General features: G+C 44.1%; 1 protein-coding gene across 1 annotated transcript in view; it reads left to right on the top strand.

The window, feature by feature from the left end:
• Positions 1-20,803, top strand: part of PLB1 (phospholipase B1) — an 89,101-nt gene extending 68,298 nt beyond the window's left edge. Inside the window, exons 40-47 of the mRNA XM_028724449.2 lie at positions 2,744-2,824; positions 3,861-3,926; positions 6,891-6,985; positions 8,283-8,364; positions 10,623-10,721; positions 12,785-12,880; positions 17,524-17,598; positions 19,441-20,803. Of these exons, the coding sequence (XP_028580282.2) occupies positions 2,744-2,824; positions 3,861-3,926; positions 6,891-6,985; positions 8,283-8,364; positions 10,623-10,721; positions 12,785-12,880; positions 17,524-17,598; positions 19,441-19,662 (816 nt within the window). The 3' untranslated portion in view covers positions 19,663-20,803. The remainder of the gene's footprint in view (positions 1-2,743; positions 2,825-3,860; positions 3,927-6,890; positions 6,986-8,282; positions 8,365-10,622; positions 10,722-12,784; positions 12,881-17,523; positions 17,599-19,440) is intronic.
• Positions 20,804-21,187: the final 384 nt, after the last annotated feature.

Below are 21,187 nucleotides of genomic sequence, written 5' to 3'. Positions count from 1 at the left end.
CACCAAAATGCTGATGAATTTTCATGTGGACTTTTTAATTTATTATTTTTTTAAAGCCGCCTTTGCTCAGCTAACTACACTGGTTGCCTATTTGCTACCAGCCCATGTTCAAGCTGTTGCTATTAGTATATAGAGCCCTTAACATCTTGGGACCAGTTTGGTTTTTGTGTGGGATTCGCTTTACCCCATATATCCCCACCTGACAGCTTCAATCTGTGGAACTGGCACCTTTGCAGGTACCGCATAACACCCATTCCACATTTGTAAGAAATCCATCTTTCAGTGCAGCAGCAAACTGTGCTTTGGAACTCCCTGCCTGTTGACATCAGGCAGGCAGGAACCTTCGCTGTCTTCCTCTTGGTGCCTGCTTAAAACAATTTTGCTTAGGCAAGCCTTCTGAGGCAGCTAGTGTTGATTTTAATCTTTTACAATATCTTAATACCCGTTTTAACTCTCTCTATATATGTAATGTTAATATTTTGTTTTATATTGTTGCAAAGAGCTTTGGGTTGTTTGCCTGTTTGCAATCCAGCAGTATATGCACTTTTGCTAAATAAGTAAATGGAATAACAGTGGAGCAGAGAACGCAGACCTGTACTGTGATGAGTGTTCAGTAGCTTCAAGACATGCAAAACGAGATGGCTCACCTCTGGAGGAGAGTCGGCTGCCAAGAGCAGATTGAGGAAATGTTTTTACCATGTGCATTTGTGCCCCATCTGGGTGCAATTCAAGTTAAGTGGTTATGACCAGGCAAGCCCTTTCTGGTTAGGGGCTTAATATACCTGTGAGGTTGCCTTTGTCCTTCTGTGGCATTAAACCTCCTTGAATAGACAGAAAACACCTTCTTAATATGATCTGTGCGCCAAGGAAGGGCATGAAATGCATGTGAAGACAGGTGTTCTCAGTGGCTGCCCCACATTTCTGGAACTTGTTCTCCCTGTAGGTCTGCCCGAGTGTCTTTTGGAAGCATTGCAAAACCTTTTTATGTTATTGAGGTTAGCTTTTGGTGGCTGAGCTCAGATGCAGAGGGAAAATGCAACCAGGGTGTATTAAATGTGTTATTACCAACCTGACTCCTTTTGCTTTGGGAGAGGAGCCATTGCAGGGAAGGGAGAGGAACTAATGCCATCAAACTATTGATGGATCGTTTGGTGTGGGCTGGAAGACAAACAAAAACCACTGCTTTCCCAAACCTAGGTCTGCGTGACAGGTGCTGAGTGAGGGCTGACTTTGCTGTCAGTTGTTCTGCTCTTATTAGTTGCATTTAGTTGCATGTTCTTATTAGCTGCATTAGCTGCATACTGTGATAAGCAGAAAATAGAATCCATTTCCTCTCTGCATTTCTGCATTTTTCCTGCTCTCTCTCTCTCTCTCTCTCACACACACACACACACACACACACACACACACAAACACATACCAGCCGAGTGGAAGCACTGACATTTAAGCAAAAGTCAGAGCAGCTCCTAGGTTTCAGAGACCATGATCCTGGCCTTCTGAAATCAGAGAGGGAATGATGTCAAACACCCCCGGGCACCTCTTTGAAGCAAACGTGAAGTGAAGTCAAGGGCCAGGAAAACAAATCCTATTAATGACGAGAATTCAGCCCTGTTTGTGATTCCCAGGCCTTTGGTTTCCTTAGGACACGTTCACCAATGCTTGTTATGTAAACTTGCTGCTCTAAAAATAGCCACCATCCATTCCTTTCTTTGTACTGCATGTTACAGAATGTTTTCCACTGAGTTACAGCTCTCAGCAGCCCCTATTGTTGGCTGGCAATGACGTAGGTTAAAGCAGCTGCCGGCCTTGGCTAAGCACAGCGAAGTCACCTATCTGAGGGCTCCTTCTCTCTATCCAAATGTCCACTCTTCTGGGCATTCCCTTCCTTTTTTTTTTCAACAGTCCTGGTAACGTGTCGCTGTCAGGGATTCTCAGTGACTCCAGCTACTAACAACTAGCATTCGGTGCATCATTGTGGAAAATGTTCTTTTTCTCTCATGCTTGCCTCTGTACAAGTGCCAAGGGCTTGCGGTCCCAGTTACACCCCTCAGCTCCAAAGTCCATTAGGAATAGAAAGCCTCCTGTGTCACAGAAGCCCAGATGCAGCTTAGATGATCACACTCCAGGGCAGCTGCCAATTTCTCCCCTGGCTTTTATTCCCCCCCCCCTCCTCTCCGTTATTCAGTCTGACCCACGAATGAAAGACTTTGGATTTCAGACAGCAAAGGGGGACTGTGTGTGTGAAAGAGGGGGGGGGGGGGAGAGAGACATTGCTGCTATTCTCTAGTATCTGTCCCATTAGACAAACCCTTTCATGTGGTAATGATCATGCAACAAGTTCAGCTCAAATACCTAATACCCTCCGTTGGGCATGCAATACTTTCATGCCCTTGAAAAAAGCTGTGACAAAAACAGCCTAGGCATGGTGGCATTTCAAACAATGAGGATAGCATGCCATTGCAATTGCTATGTGCGACATGAGAAATATGGGATTGTGAATTTACTCTCAAATGGCCTTTTCCCGTGGAGATGGACTGAGTGTGTGCGTGCTTTGGCTTGACTTTCTGGAGCCCCAAGCAATGCCTGTAACAATTCCACAGCAGGTGAGCAGGGAGACGACTCCAGCAGTTCCAGAGAGTGGAATCGATGGGATCCTGAGCAAGTCACATCACTCATTACTCTCTTTGCTCCTCCGAACATCCGTGAACTACTCTGATATTGTAGTGTTTTTGTTTCTCACCAGAGCATCAACTATCAGGAGGACTGGAAGCTAGTCACCATTTTCATTGGAGGCAATGACCTTTGTAACTATTGCTTAGACAAGGTATGAAAGCTGCAGCTGGCTTGGTTTGAAAACAATAGTATTTCCTGTCACTTTTTATTTGAAATGAGCATTTTGTGTCCTGATTGCAGCCCCAGTCCTCAAAGCTGGTGATTGGCTCTAGTGACCTTCTAAAAAAGAGTTTTGCCATCCAAATGGAAAACAACTGAGTCATCCATTGGGGGAATAATAATAATAATCCATGTGCTGAGCTAATAAGTATTAAAACTATAGTTCCCAGTGCCTCCAGAAATACAATGGAGTATTTTGGAAATACAAAATACTTCTGAATACACTTTTTTTTTTAAATTGGGAGTTGGGACATAGTGAGGTAGATTTGGAGGAGGAGGGAATACCAGTCTTTTTCTGAGAATTCTGTTCAATTTTTTGAAAGACTCAGTCCCATTCTGAATTAAGTTTACCTGTGACATCAATAAAAATGAGTGAAACCAGGACGCCCCTATGCCCTCACAATGTTGTGCCACTTTAAAAGGCCCCCTTCCCCATTTATGAGAAACCTATATGAATTCCAATTATAACATTCATATGAACTTGAATTCAAAATTCTGAGTGATTCCCCCTTTTTTAAAAAAATCACGTTTCTGGATGAAAGTTTTGAAGCTGCATTTAGAATCTTGTTACAAATAGTGGGCTCGATTTCAGCTCTTGAATTATGTCTACATCCAGTGTTTGGATGCAGAGAATCAAAACCGGCTCTCCCAATCCAGCTCTTCCTGATTAACAGATTCAGGCATCAGTTGTTTGTTTTTAATTCAGCTGGACTGGTAATTTAAGAATCGCGTCCAAACGCCATGTGTGCTGAGTAAGTCAAATGCATGCTGCAACTGGGAAACAATTCTGCAATACTTCCTTCTAAATATATCAAGATTTTGCTAGCGCAAATTATATCCTCATATCAGTCTCCTTCAAGTCAAGCTATTCCATAGACCTCTCTGGTTTTGGGTGTGTGGGGATGGATTTATCTGCAACTTTTCATGCAATACTGAAAATGGATAACTGAGTGTTTCATTTTCTTCAGGAGACCTATTCAGTGGACAGATATGTTGAACACCTCCAGGACACCCTTGATATCCTTTACAAGGAGGTAAGACTTTAAGACACTCTAGAAGGCTGAGTTCTTGGCAACTGCACTTAAACATTTCTCACCCCTCGCAGAGTTTCCATGATCATGTTTCATTCAGGACCTTCTTTCAGATAGCTGGCACTGGTGCAGTCATATTTGAAGGGTAATCCAATGACCTTAATAGCTAATGACCAGGAAAGTGGTGAGATTCTACTATGGTTAACATGGTTGCATTTTATAAGGTTTTCTTCACTTTTCTCAACGTGGAGCTGGCCCCTAAAGCCCTCTGCAGCAGGAAGATGCTGCTGCCTCAACAGCAGGCAGCAGCTTTGTGTACCGTGCTGATGGATGTACTGTCCAGCCTCCCCAATTCTTTATCTGCCCTGACTTAGGGATATTTGTGCAGCAGAGGAGGAAAGGAGATGGGTGGATAAAACATGATAACAAGCTTGCCTAGCGTCTGCAACACTCCCAACTTCTTTCTTTCTTTCTTTCTTTCTTTCTTTCTTTCTTTCTTTCTTTCTTTCTTTCTTTCTTTCCAGTGTGGTGTAGTGGTTAATAGCGGTAGATTCGTAATCTGGGGAACCGGGTTCGCGTCTCCGCTCCTCCACATGCAGCTGCTGGGTGACCTTGGGCTAGTCACACTTCTCTGAAGTCTCTCAGCCCCACTCACCTCACAGAGTGTTTGTTGTGGGGGAGGAAGGGAAAGGAGAATGTTAGCCACTTTGAGACTCCTTTGGGTAGTGATAAAGCAGGATATCAAATCCAAACTCCTCTTCTTCTTCTTTTCTTTCTTTCTTTCTTTCTTTCATTTGTTACTCACTTTATTTTGCCCAGGACAACCCAACGCAACTTTAAGTAAACAACTTCCCCACCCCATGTAGATACATTAATACCAAGGAGGAAAAGCAACACATTAAAAACATCTCACCCACTTCTAAAAAGCCACATGTAGTTAATGGTTAAAGGCCTGGTTATAAGGGAAACTTTTTGCCTGGCGCATAAAGATAGGCAGTGAAGGTGCTAGGCAGGCCTCGCTGGGTAGAACATTCCACAAATGGGGAGCTGCTCCATGGCGCCTTCTGGACTTTTCATGGAAGGGGCACACGAAAAAGAGCTTCAGATGTTGATTGCACAGTCTGGGTTGGTTCATGCTGAGCAAAATCACAGATTCATTTTCAGTCTGGGAGGGGGCAACTCCCAGCGTAACCGTAAGTTGCTACAGAGTGAAGTTGCTCTGTTTTCCCCTTACATTGCCTCGGGCACAGTATGTAGCATCAAAGTTTGGAATAAAGATCTATGGGTTGCCACAAGTATGCAGTCAAGCCCTGGCTCTCCAATGATGAAGCTTTATTGAGATGAAGGATGAAGATAAAACGAATGAAAGGGGAAAGTTAGAATGAAAGAAACAAAACCATTTGCATCTGTGGGGGCTGGGAGGGCAGAAGGCAGCAGGTGGAACTAGTGCCAATGCAGAGGCAGTTAATTCTACTTTTTTCACCCCTACCCCCCCTCCTTTGTGCTGAGTTCTACAAGGGCAACACTGAGGCTAAGGGGGAGGAAGCTGCCAGGCAGTCCCACCCCCTGAACTAGTTGTAAGCAGACAAGGCACGTGGGGACTGGCTGAGGGTAGGCTGAAGTTGACACAGCAGTGCCCCATTGCCCAAATGAAAAGCCTCCACTGGTTAAGTAACCTCAGCTAGTTATTGAAATTGGTGGCCCAGAGTCTCCTGGGTATTTTATTCATTTTTTATTTAATAAATCTGTTTGCTGCCTGTCAAAATGAAGCAGTTTCCGAAGGTGGCATGCAAGTCTTATCAAAGAAGCTAAAGGCATACGATAAAACACTATGCTACGATAAGCAGGAAGAATTAAATGGTGACATCCACTTCAGCCACCCAACAGAGAGTAAAACAGACACCTAATCTACACCTTCATAAATATTGTTTTAAGACAACCAGAAGTGCGCTAATCCTATTTCGCGACAGGAGGAGTGCCACCGTTTGGGGGTCACCACTGAAAGACCACTGTCTCCCAGGCCTGCCGACCTAATCTCGCTTCAGGAAGGGCATTTGAGGGTTAGTTCCACAGCAGCTGGCAAAGGCTCATGGGAGTTGTAGTCCAAAGCATCTGTAGGGGTTCAAGGTTAGAGAAGGATGCTTTGGAGCAAAGGTGAGCAACCTTTTTCGCCCCTGAGGCCCACAAGTAGCAGTGGGTAAGTGCTTGTGGACCACATGCCAGCGGTCTGGGCATTCAGACATATATGCAAACAAATATATGCAAACCTACCCTTTGAAATCAGGGAAAGGTGGCTGTCACCAGTGTGGTCCTTGCTCTCAGAAGAGGCTTCCGGAGCTCAACTTTTAGGGGGATAAAAGGCCCCTTGGACGCAGGATGGTGCAGACTATCATCTGCCAAGCAGCTGTTAAGTGGGTTGAGGATGGCATAATTTACATTGCGGGGGGGGGGGGGGAAGGTGTACAGGGAGGGTCATCTCCAAACCCCCACTTCTTGTAAATTATGCCCCTTGCAGCCTCCCAAACAGCTGTCTGGTGGTCTGAAGGAAACACAGGACACAAGGTGATTTTACTAGTGGCAGAGGTGACAGCAACTCCCGGTGGACCACACAGAACTTCTGTGGTCTATAGGCTGTTGATTTCCCACCTGTGGTAGAGGCTTGTGGCAAAGTCATGCACATTTCTTTGCTTGCCATAAACAATTACTGCACAAACGCCATTGCACATCTAGCTCGACGTTGCATCAAGCTGGCTAACGGTGCCAGCCTGCAGTTATAGCTATAAAGTTTATTGCACCAACATAATATTTTTCTTCCATTGCTACTGGCCCTGTGTACATTTCCTTTCCTATTGCATGAAAACCAGATGCTCTCACGACTACTGATCTGTGCATAACCTCTCTGTGTTGCTGTTTGGCTCTGCCTTCTGCTCTGTGCATCAATATACCTGGTTACTGTAATCCCTGCAGCTCCCTCGGGCTTTTGTCAACATGGTGGAGATAATGGAACTCACTGGACTGCGTCAGATAGAAAGGGAAGCATCCGGATGTGTTCTTTCAGGGGCGTAAGTGAGCGGATCGCACAGCAATCTGTATTGTATGCTATTTTTAGGGCCGATCTATACTTTTGTTATTCATAAAGCAACCGCAAAGAGCTTAAAAAACCTGTTCCCTGCAAGATGCTATTGGACCTGGGAGCTGTGAGGCAGCAGATGCTCTAATTATAATGAGGATATTGGGTCTGGTTTTTCCCTTTACTCACATGAGAGCAATCTTCATTGATTTCCATTAGAGCTGCAGCCATTTAAGAGAGTAGCTTTGGGCTTCTTGTTTTCTGTACGGATATTTATAACAAGGTAGACAGTGATTCACAAAGTCTGGCTGATGCTGGATCTCTTGTGTTAAGCCAATTTGAGACGTGTGTTAACCTGGAGTCCATTTGTGTGCGCTAAACATGTCACAAAAATCCCTGTCCACTGTATGGAAGTGTGGGTGTCTTTCCCATCTGGACAGTGTCATTGTCTACCCAACTATAAAGAGGGTTTGGAATACCAGAATCCAAAGGTCCAAACTGTTGAATCCAGGAGCTCTTATATCCCAAATAAGAATCATGCCTCTAGGCCAGCCTTCCCCAACTTGGTGCCCTCCAGATGTTTTGGGCTACAGTTTCCATCAGCCCCTGCCATCATGGCCAATGCTGGCTAGGGCTGCAATCCAAAAATTCTGGAGGGCTCCAGGCTGGGGGAGGTTTCTGTAAACCAACAAGCGAGGCAAAAGTCCCGGACAGCAGTGGGATTAGAACCTAAGGCCACATCGACATCATATATCTAAAGCACATTTATACAACAACTTAGCAGCCTTTGAGAAAGAATCCTGGAAACTGTAGCTTATGCCTAAGAGAGCTACAATTCCCAGACCCTTAGCAAACTACAGCTCCCAGAATTATTTTGGGTAAGCCATGTGCACATGTGTGTATGCATATATATATAGGACCACAGGCTTAAGCACCATATTCTGATGTGTCTGTTATTAGGCCATGGAAGAAATGTATTTTTAAAATCCAAGGCATAGGCTTTTGTATTCTTTGGTTCCACAAACATAATCACAAGGGTGGTGAACCCATGGGCCTCCAGATGTTGTTGGACTCTGGTTCCTTTTGGTATCCACAGCCAGTATGGCCAATGGTCAGGGATGATGGGAATCATAGTCCAACAACATTTCCCAAGCCCTAATCTAATACTGTACATTCTTTCTAAGCTATTTTAAATCAAATCATTTTGTTACCTGCACTATTGCAGGGGGTTGGACTAGGATTCTGTGCTATCTAGGATCTGTGTTTATTTTAGCATCCCTCTCTTTCAGGAGCCTTTGCCCATGTTTTCTAAACCCCCAGGAAAACTCCCCTGAACTACAGGAAATGAAAAGAATTAACAGAGATTTTCAGGTAAAGCAAGCACTTCCTTTCTTACTGATTTCAAGGGGAGGAATTTAACATCATGCTCTTCCGATCATTCTGCCAGCGCAAGCATTTTGGCTTGCCGGACAGAACGATCCCTCCTCTCCCCTCCCCACACTTTTCCAGGGGTTTCTTCCAACCCACGCCCAATCCAATTTTGGGAGAGTGAGGGAAGCACCAGTGCACAAGTAGCAATCTCCGTGCAGAGCTTCCACTGACGAGACTCCTTAGCTGAATCCCACTCAAGATCCTTGCACCCCTCCTGTAGAAGTCAAGCCTACATATTAATAGTGGACTCATTCTCTGAGTGTGGATCCATATGTAGCTAAAGCAGCATCACCCACAAGAAGAAAAAAAAGTGTCAGCAGGCTTGGAGAAACCCCAAGGTCTGCAGAACTACACACACACACACACACACACACACACACACACACACACACACTCCAAGGGAAGGAACCTGAAACAGCCCAATGAGGACCAAGTGTGTTCAGATGCTACAGAATGTTGGCTGGGTATTTGAGGTTGGGTGGAGTGGAAAATGCAGTGGTTGACTGATGCCCAAGGGAACTAGTAGGGCAGAAAGCAGGGAGACCATCAGTAGGTGGAGCCAGGGTCAACAACAGGCCGAGCCAACTAGTTTTGTTCTGTCCTCCTCCCTGTAGAGTTTTTTTTTACAAGGGCAACATGAAGACGAAGGAGGAGGGAACTGACAGGAAAAGCCACTCCCTGGGCTAGATGCAAGGGAGAAGGCAGGACATGTGGTGGGCTGCCTGAAGGCAGGCTGAGAGTTGGTGGGGCCTAACAGACCAGCCTCCCCTCAGAAAAAGGCAGAGCTGACTGGAACCCTGAAGAGGAAGGCCACATTTTGTTGGCTTGATTTGGTGCTGAGAGTACCTGAGAGCGATTGCTTGTTTCAGCTGGCGTTGGTGATGTCATCTGTTTTCCCACATAAATCCACTCTCTTGCATTTCACGTTGTGCCTGGAGCTCAGTGACTCATCCTTGCCTCTTCTTCACCTCTTCTGTCTTATGTATTTATTTGTGTTGTGTGTTTATCTGTTATGTGTTCCCCCACTGTCTGAGGCACAGTGGGAAGCAGTGAAGTCTTTTAGCCTTCTTGATGCTCATGCCCTCCTAATGGGAATCCCTGCTCAGGGAAACTCAGCCTCAGCCTCTCTGCTTTTCCATTTTTAGGAGTTCTTTTCTGGGCAGTTCTTTCTTGGGAGCCATCTGGCATTCCTGGTTACAGCTGGAGACAGCTTCTGAGCTGAACTGGAGCAGTTTTACTCCCTGCCAACTAATTTCTCTTGATTGTTTTACTCGTTGACAGTGCTGCGGTTTTGTAGTTTTATAAGGATGGCTTTATTATTTTAATGATATTTTTTTGTTGTAAATTAAGAACATAACAGAGTCTGCTCAGTCAAAAAGACCTATTTAGTCCAGCATCCTGTTCTTACAGTGGCCAACCAGATGCCTGTGAGAAGCCTGAAAACAGGACCTGAGTGCAACATCACTCCCCTCACTTGTAATTCCCAGGAGTATTTCAGACTCATACAGTGGTACCTCTGGTTGCAAACGGGATCCATTCCGGAGCCCCGTTCGCAACCTGAGCAGAACGCAACCCGCATCTGCACGTGTGCGGGTTGTGATTCGCCACTTCTGCGCATGTGTGTGACATCAAGTTGAGCATCTGCGCGAGCGGCGAAACCCAGAAGTAACCCGTTCCGTTACTTCCGGGTCGCCGCGGGACGCAACCTGAAAAAAATTAACCTGAAGCAAACATAACAAGAGGTATGACTGTACTGACAATGTGGTTTGTGGGGGGTAGTACATAGTCATTGTGGCTGATAGCCATTGATAGCCTTAATTTCCTTCAGGAGGCTTGCTGGGAACCAGTATAGAGATTTGAGAAATGGTGGCAATAATAGCAAGTTGGGTTTCTAAGCCTACCCTATGATTTGTAAGGATCTATCTCCTTTTCTTTATCCTCGCAAGAGCTCTGTGAAGCGGGTATTCCTGCCATCTGACTGTCTCAGGACATAAGCTCAGCTAGTGTGACTTCCACATTGACCTTTAATGGGGTAGCTGTATTGCCCTTACTGTACTTTGTCACTTCTTCTCCCCTGCACTTGGCACTCGTCCCTTTTAGTCCGTCTGGTCTGAGTCAGTACTTGTAAACTGGAGGGGAAAGAGCTAAGGGAGTCCCCATGTCAACGCTGACCTTGTCGTTGTGTACTTCCCAAACAGGAGAGAAGCGCAAAGATGGTCAACAGCTATGCGGAACGGGAGGATTTTGCCGTTGTTGTGCAGCCGTTTTTCCAAAACACCATCATGCCACTAGACAGTGTGAGTCACCGTTTGCTACCTGCAGCATTCAAAGCAGTGTTCCAGGATTTGTTCTAGATGACAAGATATACAGGCTGAGGATTACATCATCCTTACAACCATGTAGCGTTGCAAGGGAAACTGAAAAATAGACAGACAGATAGAACAGTCAGTTCCCACCATCCTGGCTCTGTGTACCATCCTAGAGGCAATTGGGAGCCAATACTGCTGATAGGATTACAGGCCCCCAGAACATATATCAATAAATGAATTGGACCACTTCTGGTTTTCAAAATGCATACAAGAACTGGCACCAGATCCAGACCCCAGAGTGTCTAAAGGCCATTTGTCACTCACATATAACTGATATGATACATGCCACACGTCCACATCTGACTATTCACAAGCAGAAACAAATAAATCATTCCTCTAATTCATGGGTAGGCAAAGTAAGGCCTCGGGGCTAGATCCAGCCCAAAGGCCTTCTAAATCTGGCCCGCAGATGGTCCAGGAATCAGCGTGTTTTTACATGAGTAGAATGTGTCCTTTTACTCAAAATGCATCTCTGGGTTATTTGTGGGGCATAGGAATTCATTTATTTTTTTCAAAATATAGTCTGGCCCCCACATGGTCTGAGGGACAGACAGTGGACCGGCCCCCTGCTGAAAAAGTTTGCTGATCCCTGCTCTAATTGTTCAAAACAGAAAAGGCCTTTAGGGGGAAAGGGAAAGGAGACCTGTGTAAAAGGTTGGTGCCAGGTCCAGAGAAATGATAGGTGGGCACGTATCTAAAGTAACTTTTTGAAATTGTTGCAGTGCTGACATTGTCTTAGGACTGCTTCCTAGATGCATCTCTATCTCAACATCTCATCGCCGCACAATCTATCAACCGATGAATCAGAGCTGAAAATGTGAACGGCCTCTAAAATTTGAGGAGACAGCAAATGTTATGAAAGCTCTGCTTTGGTGATTAATCTGTGATTCCGCACACCATTTTGCATGCTAGTCTTCACTCGAGGCTGCAGGCATTGAGAGATGAAGGGGGAAAGGAGATTTCAGAAGTGCACACACACCAGTTTATTGGGGCCCAAGGCTACTTAACCAGATAAAACAATGAAGAGTCGTGTGGCGCAATAATTATTACTATATTTACTGTATAAGATTCTGTAGACTAGAGTCCATCATCAGAGCCCACTTCTGAAGAAGCATATAAGACTATCTAAGCAGTTTGTCTGAAGAAACTGGTTTAGCTTCTCCTGCAGAAGAAACTATGGACTTGAAAAGCATCGAGCCCTACTTAACTGGTTTCTATGCACCCTTGAAGTCTCCCCATCTTTTCATTTATGTATAGATGCCTTTTCTTCATCTCTTCTTTGGTCTCATGTATGTGTGAAGTAACCATTATGGCTTGCGCTTCCAAAAAATCTATAACATCATTTGATAATGTTTCCCATTCTAAGGAAGAGGCTCCTTCGCTCTCCAGTCTAGAACTCTGTGTATGTCACAGTGCGCTCAGTCCATGTTATTACTGCTTTTGCAGCCCTCCCTGTTTGCAGCAAAGGATTATGCCCATTCACTGAAAAAAATAGCTTATTTGCAGGTCGGGGAATTATGTCCTTGCATCAGAGTCACTGTGTCCTCCTCCCAAGAGCATCAGAATGTTGAAAGGACCTGGAGGCGAGATGCTCCGTTGATATTGCTGATTGCTGCTTATACGAGGCATAAAAGTAACCATTTATCATAAATACCACTTGGGAAAAGGCTTATTATACTGCCTTTTCAATCTAACAGCATTTAAAGTTGTAGAAAGCATGTACTGACATCCCTGTCGATAGTTGACTTAGTCGATTTTTGCACATTATGCCCAAAAAAAAAAATCTATACCTAGCTGGTGGTTGCTGCAGGAGTGTATTAAACACAAAAACAAACCATGTGACTTCTTTTGAGAGGCAGGATTTGACTGTTGATTGGCTCAGCACCAGGAGACAATGGGCCAAAAAAATACACGTGAAATGCCAGAGCCTGACTAGTGAGCGATAAAATCTATTCTGAAGATTAATAATTGTATTTTGTACTAAATCACAGGACGGGAAGCCAGACCTGAGTTTCTTTGCAGTGGATTGCTTTCATTTCTCGGAGAGAGGCCATGCAGAGATGGCCATAGCACTCTGGAATAACATGGTAAGAGGGTGGCTGTATGAATTCAAACATACTTGGTAGTACAGAAACCTCATATATGGGGGTGTGGAACAGCCTATTTACTTTCCCTACCAGTTTCACATGGGCTTGTTGTCATAGGTCCATTCTGTCCTGTTTTACTAAAGATTGAAAAACACACATGAAAAAACTGTGTGTAAATTATGCACATTTTGTAATAACAACAATAATAATTTTATTATTTATACCCCGCCCGTCTGGCTGAGTTGCCCTAGCCACATTTGCATGCATTTTCTTTCCTAAAATACCCATTTGTGTATTTTCCTCAATGCATTTTCCCGTACAATGCAACTTTTTTGTCCACATTTTGTGGAACCGAAAAGGTCCCAGAACCTCCAAAGGCAGCAGTTTGCTTTAAAAAGCGGTCTGGATTAATTTCTCCTCTATCCTAGAGACACAGCTGTCCACTTTTCCCTTTTCTTGCATGGAATCCTATTCGGAATAAGGGAATTTCCCTTTAAAAAAAGGGAAATGTTGACAGCTATGCCTAGAGATGGCAACTAGCTGTAGTTACTGACTGATAATGGAATACATTCTGCAGATGCTTGCAGGATTGTGCAGAGTTTAAAGATTATTATGATTTTATAATCAGTTTATTATTCGGAACAAGTTCAGTGGCTGCTGTTTGGCTCACATTCATCCTTTAACATATATAAAACACTTATTGCTGTTGCTGCATCAACAAGGACCAACTTTCCTGTGTGATTTGTCTCAAGGCACCATTCATAATTCTGGAAATAGAATGTTGATGCCTTCCTGCTGAAGCGATGTAATGTTTAGAAGTCCTCTTCATGTTTTCCTATGAGTTCTAGCCTATTAGAACCTGAAGCAGTTCCATCCCAGGGTTGGTTTGTTGTTTCTGTGCTTGCTGCGATCCCAGTAACAGCAGCTGTATAGATGGACACTATACAATAAGCACAGTGTGTAGCTGAGGCTTCCCCAGCCTGGTGCCTCCAGATGTTTTGAACAGCTACTGCCACCAGCTCCAGCTAACATGGCCTATTTCAGGTTGGGGGGAGGCAGGTGTGGTTTGACCCTCAGCCTTCCCAGGAGGTGGCAACATCCTCCTTGGCACTTACTCCACTACAACAATAGCAGCAATAACAAACGTTACTCTAGAACAGGCTTTCCCAAACTTGGCTCTCCAACTGGTTTTGGACTACAACTCCCATCATCCCTAGCTAGCAGGACCCATTGGTCAGGGATGATGGGAGTTGTAGTGCAAAACCAACTGGAGAACCAAGTTAGGGAAACCCTGCTCTACAATGCTGAACCCAAGAGAGAGAGACAGAAATCAGCCCAAACTCACACCCAACATCATAACCCAGCCTGCTCCAAGCCTTTTAAGGCTCCTATGACTTCCTGCAGGTTTTTGCTGCAGTTTCTTCTGGTACTCGACAACAGCTCCCTGCCACCCATAATACTCCAAAATACTTACGCAGCTTAGGAGGTGGGGCTTTGCAAATGAAGGTGGTCTCAGGAAAGACACCCATTCTCCTTACCTGCCACTAGGTGGCAAAATCCAGTAAGGCTAAACCGAATGCTTGCAATGGTTTTGCAAAGTTACAAATCCCTATATGGTCCTTAGGGGTGAGATAATGGTGCTGTTTTTCTCTTACAAACCGCAAACAACCTGGGACCAGAGTACCTTAGTCTAGGAATGTCATATGATGGACTGATAGCCCCTGGCAAGTTATTTCCTTCATTGCCTATAAAGGAGTGGTCAGAGCATTACCCTAATTTTTTTAAATTAAGAGATGGCCTAGCAGGTGACCATAGCAAGAGCAATGTCATGACTCTCCAGCAAGCTTCATTCCAGGCATGACTGGTGGAAAGTGTTGCCTTGAACAGGAGGAGAATGGTACATGGCCCCTTTAACCAGCACTTGAGGCCAAATTGCCCCTCAAGCAAATCTGGTTGCTATGTCACCTCGGCCTTTGCCAAACTGGTTCCTTCCAGATGTTGAACTACAACTCCCATCATCCCTGCCTATTGGCCATGCTGGCTGAGGCGGGTGGGAGCTGGGATCGGGGCCACAAAAGAGCTATAAGCAGAATTTTTTATTTGCTTTTTGAGGAAGCCACGCTACCAGAAACAGACTGTGTTTTCCAACCAGATTTGGAAGAATGAAGTCTTATTCCTGGGTTTTAGAATTGCCTCACGGCTAGCAATCTCATACAGTTCTGACCTTAGGTCAGAAGAGTTGTGCTGATCTCCTCTCTGTTTCAGGGTTCTTGTTTTTTAACTTTCTTGATTTACCAGTGTGGTTCACCTTCCTAGACTAGCGAAGACCTTTTTCTTTGCTGGAGTAGAGGAATGAGAGCTCAGAGCGCTTTTAATTTATCTGCCTCCTCGCCTGAGGTTTTTCTGGGTCAGGGAATGTTGGAGTCTCCAGTGGAATTCTTGCCATCGCCCTGCCAGCAAAGGCTGCAAAGGGAGGCTGCCAAATCAGCGCATTCTCAGCTGCTCCAGCCAGCCACTTTTCTGGCCTTCCCAGGATTTTTAAGCTGTTCTGTTCTCTGTCAATGTACCATGTTGTCTCCCCTGGGAAGGGTTTGTGCCTGCAGGAGTCCTCTGTGCCAAAAAAACACAGGGTGTGCATGCCAGTCTGCTTTGCTCAGCTACGTTCAAAATAAAGATGAGACCTACTGTGATCTAATGGATGCAGAGGCAGGGAAATCTGAATTGGGAAGCTACTTTATATTGAGTAAGGATATTGGTCCATTTGTTTCGATATATTAGCTCGGTATTTTATACAGTGACTGGAAGCAGCTCTCCAGAGTTTCAAACAGGAATCATCCCAGTTCTGTCTGGAGATCTCATGGATTGGCTGTGGACATTTTTTTTATACAAAGCATGAACTGTATACAGTCTTACCTTGGAAGTCGAACGTTTTGGCTCCTGAATGTCGCAAGCCCAGAAGAGAGTGTTCTAGTTTGTGAACTATTTTTGGAAGCCAAATGTCCAATGGGCCTTCTGTGGCTTCCGATTAGTTGCAGGAGCTTCCTGCAGCCAATCAGAAGCCGCGCTTTGGTTCTTGAACATTTTGGATGTCAAACGGACTTCTGGAATGGATTCTGTTCGACTTCCAAGGTACAACTGTACTGAACTATTGAGCTAAGGCACTTTCAAACTGCCACGATTTTGCAGGTGGGATCAAATCACATACTGGAAAATTCAGGTTGTGCAATTAATGTGGATTTGGCATTCTCACTCGACAAACCTGCTTTTTTAAAAAGTGGGTTTTTTAAATATGGAAAGCAATAGGGAAATGCACTGGAATGAGTGACAACAATTGCTTGATGCAATGCTGTGCAGTAAATCCTCCAAAGAAATCAGTACGAATGTGTATTGCCTTAAGTGACCAAGTCTCTGTTCACCTAAGAAATCACTGAGTAGTCTAGACCTATTGGTCTAGAGCAAGGGTGGGCAACCTGGGTGGGCCCTCCAGGCATTGCTGGACTACAGCTCTCATCATCTCTGACCCACGGGGCTAGATAGGGCTGATGGGAGTTAGAATCCAACAATATCTGAGGGACCACTGGTTGTCCATCCCGGAGGTAGAGCAACTTGGAGGAGGAGCAAAAACTCTACCCTGCTGTGCAATTTCTTATAGTACCACAGTGCAGCCAGGCTTCAAGTCAAGTCCGCAGGGCTCCAGTGAAAACGTGCTAAATGGTTCTTGGGGAGGAAGAAGCAAATAGGTGGGTAGGTAGCTGGTCTCCCGACTAGGGTTCTTGCAAACGTGCATTTCCTATGTGCCTGGGAGTACTCTTGGCAGCACTCTGTGTGTTCAGCCAACTTAGAACTGCACCCTAAAAAGGGCAGATAAAACTGGCTATATCCCCGTGCTTGGCATGGTTAACTTAATCTCCCATTTACGGTGCAACCCTGTTGGACAGGCTGTCCAAACATTGTGGCTTGCCCACAGTATAAGTGTGTAACTTCTGGATTGCAGATCTATCCAGAATAACCTTCTGGATAACAGCCAGCACACCCCTACATTTCTGGCCAGCTCTGAAAGGCTAGGAATAACACTGCAATCCTTGCCTGGAAGCAAATCCCATTGAAGTGAGAATCAGGTTGCACAGATCTAATCTTTTCTCATCCCTCTTGAGTCCATTAGGTTTCACCTGCATAAAATTCGCTTCCAGAGGACTACATTAGCTGCCACGTATTGAGGCCCTTCACTATACATTTGATATTTCATCCTATTAATTTGCCTCTTCCCATGAACTCTATAGAAGCTATAAAAGGCTGCTTTTATGCATTGGAACTTAAGACATAGATTACATTTCCGCAGGGTTTTTATAGCCTCCTGTCATGACCTTAAGACAGGGTGCTTAACATTTTTAAAAAATCTTATTCTGTACCTGTAGAAAGAAGCTGGCACTTTCCAAGCCATAATTGTATAATACTGTATAGCAGAATACAGAGCAGTAATATATACAATACTATAATAATGCAGTAGGTATAATGATTGAGCACTACAATTTAATGGTGATATTTTATTAGTGTGGGTTTTGTGGTGTATTATAACATACCCAGTTCCATGAAAATATAGAATTACGATTCAGGGGTGAATTATTTGTCCTTTTTTCTTTCAGCTGGAGCCAGTTGATCATAAGCAGTCATACAATAACTTCACGTATGATCGGTCGAAACTCAAGTGCCCAACCTCGGTAAGTAACAAAGGTCTGCAGAAACACCTAGCCCCATAGCACAGACATAGGAAGAGCCCTCCTGAATCAAGAGATGGGGCCTATGCAATCCCATGTCTGGCTTCCCCACAACAAAACAAGCTCTTCTCACTTTCGATTCATTGCATTCCTTCTGAAATAACTTTTAAATGGCTTAAAATGTGCCATCCCCCTTTATAGGGATGAAAGCAATCTGGTTGCCCAAACAGAACTAGATAGTAAAAGAGGCAAGAACCCAGGACATGAAGCGAGATTCTTTGGGATTCAGAATTGCACCAGTCCTGATGCTGCTGCTGCTAATGATGCTAACGGCTAGATTAAGACCTTTAGAGGCCCTAAGTGTTTTGGTGCCCTCGTATATATCTAATTCAAAATATAAACAATGATTAACTGTATATTATTAACAAAATAAAAAAATTCCTTCTAGTAGCACCTTAGAGACCAGCTAAGTTTGTTATTGGTTTGAGCTTTTGTGTGCATGCACACTTCTGAAGAAGTGGTATCTGAAGAAGTGTGCATGCACACAAAAGCTCATACCGATAACAAACTTAGTTAAGTTAATTTAATCTCCCAATTACAGTACAACCCTGTTGGACAGGCTGTCCAAACATCATGGCTTGCACACAGCATAAATGTGTAACTTCTGGATCACAGATCTATCCAGAATAACCTTCTGGACCAACTTAGTTGGTCTCTAAGGTGCTACTGGAAGGATATTATTATTATTATTATTATTATTATTATTATTATTATTATTTATTTTTTTATTTTGTTTCGACTACGGCAGACCACACAGCTACCTACTTGTAACTGTATACTGTGTTATTAATCTCTATTGTTACTATTTTATCATTACAATTATTATTATTATTATATTATTATAATTACATATATATGTATGTAATTTTTTCATTTATTGTGGGAGCCAGCGCCATATGCTCCATGGTAAATCTGGCAATGGAAACATTCAGTGGTGCCCCTCTTCCCTTGAAGCCCTAAGCCCATGCTTATTTTGCTTAATGGTTAACCCGGCCCTTGGCAAGTGTGTAGGAATATAGGAAGCTACCTCATTGTGCCACTGCTCCTTCTAACTCAGTGTTGTTAACACTGGTCGGAAGCAGGATCCAAGGTTTCAGACCCAGCTCTTGCCCTTCCAGTTTCCCATGGGGAAACTCGGTCTTTCCCGCTGAATCGGAGCAAACATCAGTTGGGCTTTCTCCAGACAAACATTTGCTCCAATTTATTGCAAAAGAGCCACTTTTCCAGGGAGAAAGTGGTGGGACCAAGGGCAAAACCACTCAGACCCAAGCCTAGAAGGTGTAGAACAAGCGAAAAACCACTTGGACCCACACTTTCCAAGTGTGGATGAGCCCTGAAACCTGTTGCTGTTATTTATAAGACAGGTGAAGAATAGAGCTCTTGTTCCTAAATGGGTTTAATATATTAAACTGAAATAGTAGGGGCATTTAGGAAAAAAATATGTTAACCTGGATTTAATCCCTAAACTTTTCAGCCTCTTTATTAAAAAAAAGAAGACGTTTTATTTCACCAGGGTTTGTTAGAGTTGCATACCCCCAGTTGGAGGTTTAAAATAAATGTGCTAAAAACAGTGTTGATCCACCGGAGGCCAAATGCAGAGGCTTCAAGGGAACATGTTAGTTTATAGTTCAGGTAAAGGATAAAATGGTAAATCTTTCTGCTATAGCAGATGGGAAAATATTATTTTGTTGCTTCTGTACTTCATGGGTGGGCGGGTCCCCTCTTGCATCTTTAGGTGGTGTGAGGACTGAATACTGTTTTGTAAACTGTGCCTTTCTGTTGCAGGAAAATCCCTTTCTTTTCACCTCAAGCAACAGCAAAGTGCAGGGTTCAGGGATCGACGCAGAGAACAATGGAGGCAAGGTGCCCTACTGGGCTGCGATTGTGGCGGCAACAGCTGGAATCTTGGCAGGAGCTCTCATTGCCTGGGTGATCACCACTCACAGAGCCAGCAAACGCCCATATTCAGGAAACACAGCGACTGGAGAGAAAGTCACAACATTTTGAATTTGCACCTGCACCAAGGAGATCTAACACAACATCTACCTCCAGTAACATGAGGAAAGCAGTATGGGAGCTTAGCAGCAGCTTTTCACATACTATTTTTAAACCAAAAAAAATTTTCCATCTAAAAGTGGGAGAAGAAATATCAGCTCAGACATCATGGTAACTGTTTGCAGACCAGAGCTTGGAAGATGAGATACATAGGGAGAGCTTATTAAAGCAAGAACATTCCAAATATATTGGCCTTCCCTGATTTTAAATAGGATATTTGTTATTGTAATGGAAACGCCAAGATAAAGAATGCTTCTATACGGTGATTAAATGGTCCGTGCATTTTGCCTTCCCACTGAAGATTCATCCGCAAATGTCAGGTTTGCTCTCTTAATCCTGGCCTCTTAAATGGCATCTGGGAGCATTTAGTGAATACAATAATCAACAGTGTTACAAATGAAGAGCTATCAATTCTTAGAGTTGAGCCAAATAAAAGCCTTTCAAGAAGCCAACTTTTGCCAGTTTATTTGTATAGGCGGAGATAGAATCTCTTAGGCTTAAATTCTCACAGAAAATATATAGGAGAGCTAGTTTCCAAGAGGAAGATAAAAAGGTTAAGCCAATTAATATGTCTGTTTTCATAGGATGAGAGCATGTGCAGTGTTTCAGCATAGACACAGGATTGCATCAGAACATGCCCAGCTTGAGGCTCTAAGGCTGCATGTGCAATAATCTGCTTCTATCACACACAAAATGCAGTTTTTCCTCAACCCAGAATTATTCATGATTGTCCACAACATGCTGCTTTTTAATCTAGAATGATTCTAGATCCTGCCATCCATGAAGGCGTATGTGGTTACTTGATACACATTTGAAAACCCTCCCCTTGATTAGGTTTTTGCTCTCTGCACAGGCTCCCCACCCCATGAATGAAGAAAGAAATGGTGATTGCAATCTTGCTATATGCCCACCCACAATATCAATGGCTAGGTGCACACACACACAATTGCTAGGACTACCTACATTTGTTTTCAAGTGAACACACTGTGGCGTAAGGCAGAATCAATCTGCAATGAACTTTTATTTTTGAAATGAAACCAGTTCCTTAAGAAGGGCTTTTCAGGGGCAAAAATAAATAAAAATTTGCAATAGTCCTAGATTGTGTGAGAACTACAGAGAAAAAAACTAAATCTCCATTGATTTTTAAATAAAACGTGGTTTGTACGCAGCCTATATCAGGACCAGGGTCAGCACAAGACACCCTCAAGCAGCCGCTTGGGCCTTAGTAGTCCAGCAGGACCCATTGCTAGTGGAGCCAGCCTTGATTCCCTTTCACAGGCAGCTACAAACCATGTTTACAATTTCCCACAATGCTCTGCAGCAACAAGGGCTCTGAGGGAATTTATAAATGGTGGCTGCCTGGAGCCAATAGCAGGGGCAGTTACCTAGCATGTTCCAAGTAGCACCATCAGGGGGGTGGGGGAACAGGAGGGAGCCCATGGGGGGGCTGTGTCAAGGCCTGAATCCAACCAATCAG

Source organism: Podarcis muralis, chromosome 3, assembly GCF_964188315.1.
Source record: "Podarcis muralis chromosome 3, rPodMur119.hap1.1, whole genome shotgun sequence".
In the NCBI taxonomy this organism is placed as follows: domain Eukaryota; kingdom Metazoa; phylum Chordata; class Lepidosauria; order Squamata; family Lacertidae; genus Podarcis; species Podarcis muralis.
Note: the sequence above shows the minus strand (reverse complement) of the source record. Positions and strands in the feature narration are given on the sequence as shown.